Source organism: Macrotis lagotis, chromosome 1 (assembly GCF_037893015.1).
Source record: "Macrotis lagotis isolate mMagLag1 chromosome 1, bilby.v1.9.chrom.fasta, whole genome shotgun sequence".
NCBI lineage: Eukaryota > Metazoa > Chordata > Mammalia > Peramelemorphia > Peramelidae > Macrotis > Macrotis lagotis.
The window spans coordinates 628,822,883-628,835,482 of NC_133658.1; the positions used below are offsets into that span (position 1 = coordinate 628,822,883).

Below are 12,600 nucleotides of genomic sequence, written 5' to 3' on the forward strand. Positions count from 1 at the left end.
ATGAAGAACTTTATCACTGAGACCCAGAATGAAGTAGTGGAAAGACCAATAGATTTGTATTCCTATGTTGTTTATTGTTCAGTTGTTTCAGCTGTGTCTGACATTTTGTGACCTGCTTTGGGGTTTTCTTGGCAAAGATACTGGAGTTATTTACCATTTTCTTCTCAAGTTCATTTTAAAGATAAGGGAACTGAGGCAAATAAGGTTTACTGACTTGCCCAAGGTCTCACAGCTATAAAGTGTCTGAGGATTGATTTGAGTTCATTAAGATGAACCTTCCTGACTTCAGGTCTGACACTATCTTTACTATTCTACTTAGCTGATATATATATATATATATATATATATATATATATATATATATATAAACTCTCAGTTTTCCCATTAATAAAATGGGAAAATAACATCTCTCCTATATCTTACATTCTTATAACAAAAGATCTTTGTAAACCTTAAAGCCATTATATGAATATAATTGTAATCAAAATTAAATTATGAAAGAGTATCAAAATTTATAGTCAAACATGACATTGTGAATATAAGTAGCTAATAAAGAGTGGTAGATTCTTAAAAAAATTCCAGTAGAATGTTTTTCTACAAATATCGCTGCGTGATCAAGGACATTTGCTTATAAACTCATAGTTTCTTGTTTTTATTTGCTTCCTGCTCATTGTATCTTACTTGAACCCCTAAGATGTTGGGCATTTATATTGGATAATGTGCAAAGGGCTATTTCCTCAGATGCCTTAATTTATCAGAAGTGACTCTCAGAAATGTCTCAGATGGCAACACAAGGATAAATGAAGTACACTGTTATTGGCAATGGTTTGCTGATGTCTGTAGCTAAGAGGGAAGGGTGCAAAGTCTCTGCTTATAACTAAGTGTAAAACTGAGACAGGGAGAGAAACCGATTTGAAATAGGTTTCAGGTTTGGCAAGATCCTTTAGAGTTCTAGTTTTTAATTGAATTGTGTGCTTCTAGTAATTGTCCAGCTTGGAGCGGCACTTTATGAAATGAAATGATCTCATAAATTTGAGAAGGTAAAGTATAGGTGTAGGTTGGTATCCACTTTAAAAAAATACTTGGAAAATAACCAACTTGATATTTTCCTTTAGAGTGGTTACTCACTTCATTTGATTAGGCAAATGAGAAAAGCTGTAAATTTGACTAAATCTATTACCTAATGTGACATAGTGAAAAGAGTAGCAAGAACAAAGACTTCAGTTCAGAGCCCCAACTAGATCTATAAACCAAGGTGATCAGAGAAAGATGAAAAAGGACTAATATAGCTCTTTTGGTAGTGATATAGAACTGGTCACACTAAAAGGAGCATCCATGGACTGGGAAATGACTATGATCTATGAATTTAATGGAATTGTTTTTGACAATAAGGATGAGTCCATAGAAAACTTGGAAGACTTGTATGAACTGATGCATATCAAATGAGAGCAATCAATATAATAAGAATAACTCTCTAAGACTTTAAGTTATGGCCAAGTTGCCAATCATTATGAACTCATTAGAATAAAAAATGAAACAAATAATGAAATCAAAGAATGATGATTTATACTAACTTTCATTAAGATAAGTAATTGGATATGGTAGAAATAACACTAAATTTAGAGACAGTATTCTGCCTTGCAATTTGATTCTTTTACTTGGCATTCCTTTATCTCTCTGAATCTCAATTTTCTCATTAAAAAAAATACAAAGTTGGGCTACAACTCAGGGATTCTTATATTAATTCCATGAACTCTAACAAACTATACTTTATTAACTACATTTCAATATAATTGGTTTCTTTTGCATTACATTATTTTATTTATTTAAAAATATTTCCAGATGGGATCCATAGGCCTTGCTGATTTTCATAGGGGTCAATGACACACCAAAAAGATTCTAAGAATCCCTGGACTATATGATCTTTCAGGTATTCTTCTAGATCTAAATCCTATGACTGTAGTTTGGGGGAAGTACTATTTTTTTGTTAAGATGGCTATTTTTAAAATTCTAGGGCATACCTTACCTCAAGGGATAAGGACAAATATCTTAGAGCTAGGTTTGACTGATGCCCAGGAAATGGCCTTCTCTCCTGATTCTTCTCTTTACTTCCCAACTTGTCTAAAATGCAGTGCAAAAGAAGGGGCAGCAGTAGTTCCATAGAAGTTGCCTTTATTATGCTGCCATAGTTACAGGACTGATTTTTTCCCTGTAAACAGCATTTGATTCTTCCTGTCCATCATACTGACATCTATTTTCATGTTCATCATATACTTTAAGATTGAATTTCCATTGACATAACACACAATGGTGATGAAAGAACTATTATGAGAAAGTCCTTCTTTTGGTCTTTCTTTTTCTTATCTTCTTTCCTTTTTTTTTTGTTTTTGTTTTTTGCAACGCAATGGGGTTAAGTGACTTGCCCAAGGTCACATAACTAACTATTAAGTATCTCAGGTAGGATTTGAAATCAGGCCTTCTTGACTCCAGGGCCAGTGTTCTATCCACTGCTGCAACTAGCTGCCCCCTTATCTTCTTTCCTTAATTCATTCACCAAGTATTGATTGCTTAATTATTGCATACCCAACTGTACCAATACAGTTACCTAGTCAGTAATGCTACTTCTAACTCTTCCTAGCATATGAAGTAGAAGAGGTGATAGAACCCTGGATCTAGAGTCAGGAAGACATGAGTTTAAACTGAATCTCAAACATTACTGTGTGAACCTGGCCAAGTCATTTAACCCTAAAGATCTCAGTTTCCTCATCTGTAAAATGAGCTAGAGAAGGACATGACAAATGACTATAGTAACTTTGCCAAGATTTCCCAGAATGGGCAGTATACTCCACTGGATTGTGAACAATCAAGACATAACTGAACAACTGAACAACAAGAAACTTAGGAATAGGGACTAAGTTCTAGGAAAAAAGCTTAACTCTTCTCTGTACCCCAATTTAATAAGTCTTATTTTAATTCATTTGCTGTTCCCCTTCTCTTAGACCAATTTTGATGTGAATTTTTTTTATGTTTTTTTTTTTTTTTTTGCAAGGCAAATGGGGTTAAGTGGCTTGCCCAAGGCCACACAGCTAGGTAATTATTAAGTGTCTGAGAATGGATTTGAACCCAGGTACTTCTGACTCCAGGGCTGGTGCTTTATCCACTGGGCCACCTAGCCACCCTGATGTGAATTTTTAATAAAGCAGAAAGTCAATGAAAAAACAAAACATGAAAATTAGAAATACATTGAAAATTTATTTTTGTTATTTGTAACATTTTTTAATGAGGTGATAGAAGTATTAAACCTTTCACTAAGTTTCAAATTATTCCTGTCAATTGCCCAGTATATTGTAAGCATCCCCCTAACAAAGGTTTATGAAATTGAACTACATGGACCCTTGTTGATATTTTCAATATATTCAATTATTTCCCTTTGCTGCTTGCCATTGTATATGAAACCGGGTATATATCTTTTGTGATAATTTATTGTTAATAGTAATTACTGCAAAACTAACACCTTGTGTAGCAGGAAACTTTCATTCTTACATAAGAAATTTTAATTATGTCTCTCAGATGTATGCTTTTAATTAACTGGTGACATTTCCTTTGTTCAATTATTATAGTTCTATACAACTGTCATAAACTTATAAATTTTAATTAAAGCTGCCCCAAACCCTAGTTATATAGTGTCCACATAGGAATTTGCCAAAAGGCTTAACTGTAAGTAAACCAACAATGAATAAATCCATGAATTGCCGCTGGGATTTGTTTAACAAATTAACATTTGTGTGCAGATAATGAGGTTCTACAACCTATAATACTGAACAATGCTTTTATGAAATCACAATATAAAAAGTGAAAAATGCTTTCCCAATGACTTAATTGCCTTTCACATTATTATTAATTATTAGATAGTAGAAGAGCATAAAATACACATGCATCAACTTACCCCTAGTTGCTTTCTTTATTTGAACTCATTTCTTTTATAATTTCCTTGTGCCAAGGGATTTTAAGTACATTTCTAGAATATATTTATTCAACTCTGTAACTCAAAATTCTGAAACCCAGCTAACATTTAACATGGAAAATTACTATAGGAATTAAATAGATTCCTTAGAGGTTAGAATTAAAGAAAGCAATTTAGATGATGCACTATACCATTTCCTTATATCATTGATCAAAAGAAATTAACTTTAAAAAATAACAGTGAAATAGATCTAGTCATGAATTTAGAGGTTGATTTCTCTCAATAAATTGATTTAATCTAGGTCACAGTTTTATGAATAAATTTAGGGAGATCATTCCTGATTGAGCATTATATCACTGAAGGTTGGATTGGATGGTCTCTGAGGTCTTTTGCAATTTTAATGCCATCATTTTTTATTGGATTAGTGGTATAATGGTGGTGGTGGGGAGTATTAGACTCAAAGTAAAGAGATTTGGGTCTCAGTTTCCTTGGCTATAAAAATGAAGGTATTTGATCAGAAGAGTTCTAAAAGGCCTTCTAGTTCCAATTCTTGATTGTCATGCAGTTTGTAATATGATTTAAAAATCTGAAAAGCTTAAAGAATCAAATTATTCCTCAAATTCCAATTATTCTGATGACTAAAAAAAGAAAACTGATTGTCCATTTAGAGATACTCTTATTTCTCAAGTTATATAAATAAGTTGTAAATATGATCACGACCTGAGGAAAATTACCTCCTTAAGAGAAATAGTTATACTCCTTAAAATTAAAATGTCAGTCACCTTTACTCTGTATTTCTTACTTTGTCATAGTTTGTCAATTACATATTGAATAAAGGATAAGGACAATCCAATTCAAGGATCAAATATCTCTCAAAAGTATCTTGAAACATACCCAATCTATACTTTACCTACAATTACATCTATGCTGAATAAAAACATTTTCAATGACTTTTTTAAAAAACTTTCTTCTACTGAGGTATTAAGTTTTATCAATTATAGATCAGCTAACAATACCGAAAACACATAGTAGATATACTTTTTGAAGTCTGTGGATGTGTTTTATAAAAACATTTCATTTGGCTTTTTTAATGAATTGGGCATCATAAGAAAAAAGAAGACATTTTTATTATTTTAAGTATGGATCTGTGATTGCATTGGGATTTCATGTGAGGACCTTCCATCTACCAATGAAGATTAGTTCTTTCTCTGTAAGCAATAATCTTACAAAATTGTATAGGGTATTGGCAGATTATACAATCTGCACAACACTATAGAATCATTTTTTTAGGTTCTTGCAAGGCAAATGTGGTTAAGTGACTTGCCCAAGGCCACACAGCTAGGTAATTATTAAATGTCTGAGACCAGATTTGAACCCAGGTACTCCTGGGTACTTTATCCACTATGCCACCTAGCTGTCCCTAGAGTCATTATTTTTTAAAGGCAAATCTTGGATTGTTTTCCTGCCTTTAGTGACAGCTTTATAATAAGCTGTGTTGCCTCTCCTAGGAGCAAAAAAAAGAAATTATAATTTACTATTCATTTATTTTTCCTTAGGCAATGTTTTTGTAAAATATGTATAATATCTAAAGTTATTTGTTTACTATAGATACATATCTAGGCTAGCGTGACTTATAGTAATATTCTATTTCCCAAATGTAAGATTTGTCAAAGTATATAAAATGATAATTTCTTCACAATTTTGTATTAGCATAAAGATTACAATAGATTTCCAGATAAATTCTCAAGCTATTATCAGAGTATAATTAAGTTATAATCATGATCAATTTTTAGTTTAATTTCATTATTAAGTGATTTAAATTTCAATACCCTAGAGCAGCAACCAAGGCAATGAATTAAATTAATTTCAGTTGTCCAAATTGGAGATAATGTTTGAAATAATTCATTTTTCTAGCAGGGTCAAGAATTATAATCCACTTCAAATATGTAACATTTTCTATAGGATTTTCACTAATAGGAAAAAAAATGGAAATAATATTTACCAAGAGCAGATGCTATACAAGTGCCTCCATTCTGACAGTAGTTTGTACAGTGGTTGATTTCACATCTTTCTCCAGAATAGCTGGGCCAACAATGACATCTTAGATCTCCCTTCTCATTTATAATGCATCTTCCTCCATTTTCACAAGTCATTTTACATGAATCATCTGTTAAAAAAAACATACACATTAATATATGATTCATTGTATAAATGACAACATCAGGTAATTTAAAAAATCCATAGATAGGACTTTGATTTTGTTTTGATTAATAATACTAAATTATTTGGTCACAAGACAAAATGGTATAAAGGTTTTTATTAAAAATCATAAAACTAAATAATCTAGATTTATATTCAACCAAAAGAAGACACACAAAGAGCAGAATAGTTGTCTCTAAATAACTGAAAACTCAGTCATGTGGAAGAGGGAATACATTTGTTTTATGACTTTAGAACTTGAACCATAGCTAGAGGTATTCTAGACATTACATTCTCAATGTAATATATTAAAAGTAACAATTGGAAAAAAAATTGAATCAATTGAATTAAGAAGTTATTATTTCCCTGTCACATATATATATATATGTAAAATATACATATAAACACACACACATACACACATGCACACCTAAGCAGTTCTTTGATCTTCTCTGCTCTCGGTTGTTTTATTTTGCAGCTCTATCATTTATTAAAATGTTAAACAGAGAATACATGATGATTTTTCAAGATAAAAGGTTTTCTAACCTTGATAAATTATTCAAGAATAGGATAGAATATCTTATCAACAGCTAGCATTCTTAATAAAGGCAGAGAAAAATCAATAGAAAATACTTTAAAGACATATTATTTCAAGAATATTCAATGATTAGTTTAATGAAAGAGAAGATATTTAAAGAATTTTTAGACTAATTGCTTGTCATTAAGCTCCATCTATTAGCAGAGAAAAATTAATAGAGGTATATAAAAGGATAATATTTACATAAAACAATATTGCCAAATGTCAAATCAGAATCCTAGACATGGAATCAGGAGATCTGAGTGCAAATTCTACCTCATGCACTAATATAGTTCTGTTAACATGGATAAGGCATTTAACTTTCTGAGTTTCAATTTTCTCATTTAAAAAGTAGGGATAATCATATTTCTACTATTTGCTTAAAGATGTTACTTAATAGGCTGCTAAGATCATAGAGCTATAACTAGAATGGATCACCAAAGTCAACTTGTTCAATCCCCTCAATTGTACAGGAAAGAAAACTAAAGTGATTTGCCAAAGTAAAATAGGCAGTTGTGCCTTAGAAAGTGTAGAGTACTCTAAAAATGTGGATTGCTATGTTTCTGTTGTTGTTCGGTCATGTCCAATTCTGTGATTCCATTTTGAGTTCTTTTGGCAATGATATTAGAGTGGTTTGCTGTTTCCTTCTCCAGCTCATTTTACAGATGGGGAAGCTGAAGCAAACAGAGTTAAATGATCTTCTTAGGGTCAGACAGCTAGCAAACATCAGAACCTGGATTTGAACTCGTCTTCCTGACTCCAGACCCAAAGTTCTATCTACTGCACCATCTAGCTGCCCAATGATTAAATTTGCAATTATAAATTCTGAAAAGAAGTAGGACTATTTTAAATTACTTCAACATCCATGTTTGCAATATACTTTCAGGGACTTCTTTTACCTGTAATTGCAAAGTGAATATGATAAATTTCTGAGTCAGAAACAAAAGATAAATGAATAATAATTTATCAAAACCCAACTGTTTTTTCAGACACAAAGAGATGATTTTGAATCCTAGTCTAGCTACTTACTAGCAATGTAATCTTAAATAAGTCCTTACCCTTCTTAGATTTAATTTTATGTAAAGAGGATAATATCTATTCTAGTACTAATGCTGTTACAAATTCATAGAGTACTTTACATGAGCAAGCTTATTCGTGAGCCAGGTGCTGCAGATATTATCTCCATTTTTACAAATGAGGAATGTGGGGTTCAGTGACTTAAACACAGTCACTTTACACTAGAAGTTTCATTTAAATCCAGGGCTTCCTGATTGCATGTTCAACACTCTATAGTCAATGACATGCATCATACATCATGGGATAGGTTATAATGATAAAAACAGATAATAAATACTAAATTCTATCAAATAGATAGACTTTCTTTTATGTATGTACCTTTTTTCTGCCTGTCGCTATTTGCTTTAGGTCCTTTTCATCTCACACCCTGACTACTGTAATCGTCTGTTGGAATGACTTCCTACCTTAAATAAGTCTCTTCACACTTCAGTCCATCCTCCACTCAACTATCACTTTCCTAAAGTGCATATCTAATATATCATCATACCCCTATTCAATCAACTTAAATGGTTCATATTACCTCCAGTATTAAATATAAAAACCTGTGGCTTTCAAAGCTCTTCATAACCTGGTCTTTTTAGCCATGTAATGAACCCTAACCTCTGAAATAGCTTTAGAAAGAAATTTATTAGGTCATATATCTATATATCTATAGATATACTTATATCAACATAGATATAGATATATAGATACAGGTATAAGGACATTTGGTCAACTGACTTCAGGTAGGCAGAAGGGCAATTTGAGATCACATTATCAGCAGGTATATCTAATATAATTTGAGGCAGAACTCAAACCATGAACTTTGAGGAAGACTGGAAATAATACCTAAATAAACACAAAACAAGCACTAAGTGGAATCTAGGTATTCCTTACAGTCCTCAAGAGCTTCTCTAAGTCTGACCTTTATAGTAAGCTTGAGTTAAACAACTTTATAGCCACATTAAGCAAGATTGAAGCAACATTAACAAAAGATATATAATAAAATATTTTCCCTGTAGCTTCTTTCTGCCTTTCCAAGCTTCGTATTACCATCTACATACCCATGATTCAATGATACTAATCTGCTTGCTTTTCTTCTCATAATACATCACATCTCTGGACTCAAGGTATGTTCACTAGTTGCCCCTGCCTCTTTTCTTGAAATGCTTTCATCCCTTTTCTTCACTTTCTGCATTAATTTGCTTCCTCCAAGTTACAACTAAAATTCTTTCTTATAAGAAGGCTTTCTTGATCCCTTTTAAGTCTAGTGACCTCCCTCTGTTGAGTATTTCCAATGTATCCTGCATTTGGTCTGTCTGTACATAGATGTGAATATGTTTTCTCCTTCATTAGACTGTGATTTTCTGAAGAGTAAGCATTGTTTGTTGTCCTTTTTTTTGTATCCTCTTCCCTTAGCACGAGACTGCCATATTGTTGTCGTAGTTCAATCATTGAGTCTTCATGATCTTGTGATAATATCACACCAATATTGCCTGTGTGATTTTTTTTTGCAGTGATATAGGAATGGTTCACCATTTTTTTCTTTAATGGATTAAAGCAAACAGAGGTTAAGGGTCACATAGCTAGTAAGTGTCTGAGAACGGATTTGAACTCAAAGCCTTCCTGACTCCAGGTCCAGTACTCTATCAATTGAGTAATCTACTTTTTCTCTATATTAGCACATAATAGGTCCTTGAAAAATGTTTATTGCCTGACTGATTCAACATGTACAAAGTATTAGTATAAGTAATAATTCAAATTATTCAGGAACACATTGGTAGAAAACTGGAAATTCTAGTCATTCTGATGATGCCATTGAGTAGACATCATTTTGAGCAATTTGGATTCAATTTGATTCAGGATTACAGTTGTTTGGACTTATTCTCCAAACTGTACTGCTCCCATGGAAGCTACCATGCTTTCTCTAAAGGAAGTTAATGAAGTCTAATAGAAAGCAAAGAAGTATTTAGTAGAAAATCAGTAGCTTATGTGTTCTGCTAATTCCATGAATATATATGTATATACATATATATATATGTATAGTATTCTCTATGTATATATATATATATATATGTGTGTGTGTGTGTGTGTGTGTGTCAGAATTTGCTGTCCTTGAACAATTAATTTTAATTTTTTCCTACAATATATCTATACAACCCTATGTATGACAGAGGCATTAGAAATAAAGGTACATATTAATGATTTTCACCAAATCTAATTGTTCAATTTGTTTATACTGCTCAACAAAAAGAAAGGTTGCTTCTAGCATAACAACAAAGGAATGGTTTTTAGAATGGGAAATATTCTCCATCACCTTGCTAATATTAGGGAGATTGTGATAACTGATAGGGCCATAGATCATGTTCAGTATACTTAGAATTGTTCTTTTGTTGGCTTTATAGGTTGATTCTTTTAAAAAATTTTATTTAGTATTCAACTTTTCCCCAGTTACATGTAAAGATAAATTTTAACATTCATTTTTAAAACTTTTGAGTTTGAAATTTTTTCCCTTCACTTTCCATTGCCCCTCTTACCATTGAGTAAACAAGCAATTTGATAGATGGCTATACATGTGAAGTCATGCAAAATATTTCCATAACAGTCATGCTGTGAGAGAAAATATAAACTCCCCAAAAAACCTTGAAGTAAAAAATTGAAGTAAAAAAATGTATGCTTCCATCTGTATTTAGACCATCAACTCTTTCTTTGAGGATAGATAGCATTTTTCATCTTAAGTCCTTCAGCTTGGATCACTTTATTGCTGAGAATAGCTAAACATTCACAGTCAATAATTTTACAATATTTCTATTACTTTGCAAACAGTACACTTCATTTATATCAGCTCATCTAAGTCTTTCCAGATTTTTCTCCTAACATTCTGTTCATCATTTCTTACATCAAAATAGTATTCTATCAAAATCACATACCACAAGGTGATTAGCCACTCCCCAAATGTTGAACATCTCCATAATTTCCAATTCTTTTCCACTAGAAAAGAACTGCTATAATTTTTTGTACATATATGTACAAATCTATCTATTATCTATCCATCTATCCATCTATCTATCTATCTATCTATCTATCTATCTATCTATCTATCTATCTTACTTATCTTTTAGAATACAGACCTAGTATGGTATTGGTAGACCAAAGGGTAAGTATGGTTTTATAGATCTTCGGACATTGTTTCAATACACTATTCCATAAACAATGCATTAGTGTTTCATTTTTCTGACATACCCTACAACATTTATCATCTTTCTTTTCTGTATTGTTAATAAATCTAATAGTTATGAAGAATCATGATACAATTTGTATTTCTCCAATCAGTATATTAGAGCATTTTTTCATATATTTAAAGATAGTTTTGATTACTTATTCTGAAAATTGTTCATCTCTTTTGATCAGCAATCAATTGGAGAATGGTTATTATTACAAATTTGACTCAGTTCTTTAAATACTTGAGAAATGAGGCTTTTATCAGAGAAACATTCCTCAAAATTTTCTTCATAGAGTTCTATTTTCTTTCATTCTATCTCTCCCCATTTGTTCTATATTTTTTATTCATTGTCTCTCATCAAAAGTGTTTTGCTACTGAACTACTCCCTCTCACATCCTACCTTTCCTTCTATTATTCCTCCTTCTGTTATCCCCTATCCCTCCTACTTTCCTGTAGAGTAAGAAATATTTCTATATCCAAGTGAGTGTTGTATGCTATTCCTTCTTTGAGCCAATTCTGCTGAGCGTAAGATTTTCTTATTCTCTATCAGCTCCAAAGATCACATCACCCAACACCCTCCTTTCTCTCTCTCTCTCTCTCTCTCTCTCTATATATATATATATATATAATGTGTGTATGTATATATATGTGTGTATAAATTCACTTCTTCTGACCACTTTAATAATAACAAAGTTTTTTATGAGTTAGTAGTTTCATTTTGACAAGAAAGAATATAAACAATTTAACCTTAAGTCCCTTATGATTTCCCTTTCCTATTTATCTTCTTTTTTGGTAAGGCAATGGGGTTGAGTGACTTGCTCAAGGTCAAGGTAATTATTAAGTGTCTGATGTTGGATTTGAACTCAGGTTCTCCTGACTCCAGGGCACCACCTAACTATCCTTCAATTCTAATTTTTATGGAATTATTTTCTTCAGTGAATTTTTTGTGCCTCTTTTTACATTTGGTCAATACTACTTTTTAAGGCATTCTTCTCCTCATTAACTTTTTGTACTTTTTTTTAAACATTTGTGGTAGTCTGGTTTTTTAAAGATATTATTTTCTTCAGCATTCTTTTGTCTCCCCTTTACCAAGCTGTTGACTCATTTTTCATGACTTTCTTATACTACTCGTCTCTTCCTATCTTTTCCTCCTCCTCTCTTACTTGATTATCAAGTCAGAAATCAATTCATAATTTTCTTCTAGGATGGAAAAACTTTGACTTTGTTCTTCTGAATATGCATTTTGATATTCCCTGTCACCATAGTAAAAAAGAAATTCTGCAGTGGTTTGCCATTTCCTTCTCTAGTGATCAAGGCAAATAGAGATTAAGTGACTTGCCCAGGTTCACACAGACAATGAGTTTGTATGAATTTGCATTTCAACTTGGGGCTTCCTGAGTCTGGGCCTACAGTGGCTCTAGTTGATAAGCATTGACCTTGGCATCAGGAAGACTCCAGGAGGACAGGAGTTTCAATCTGGCCTCAGACCCTTGACATTTACCAGCTGTATGACCTTGAGTAAGTCATTTAACCCTGATTGCCTTACATCCAGGATCATCTCCAGTCCTCTTGATTCACATT

At 32.2% G+C, this 12,600-nt stretch overlaps 1 protein-coding gene across 4 annotated transcripts in view; it reads right to left on the reverse strand.

Moving 5' to 3' along the window:
* The window catches only part of LRP1B (LDL receptor related protein 1B), a 2,479,914-nt gene that overhangs the window by 86,755 nt on the left and 2,380,559 nt on the right, over positions 1-12,600 (reverse strand). For all 4 annotated transcript variants that reach the window (XM_074215080.1, XM_074215079.1, XM_074215078.1 and 1 more), the window contains one exon: positions 5,967-6,131. In XM_074215080.1, the coding sequence (XP_074071181.1) occupies positions 5,967-6,131 (165 nt within the window). The remainder of the gene's footprint in view (positions 1-5,966; positions 6,132-12,600) is intronic.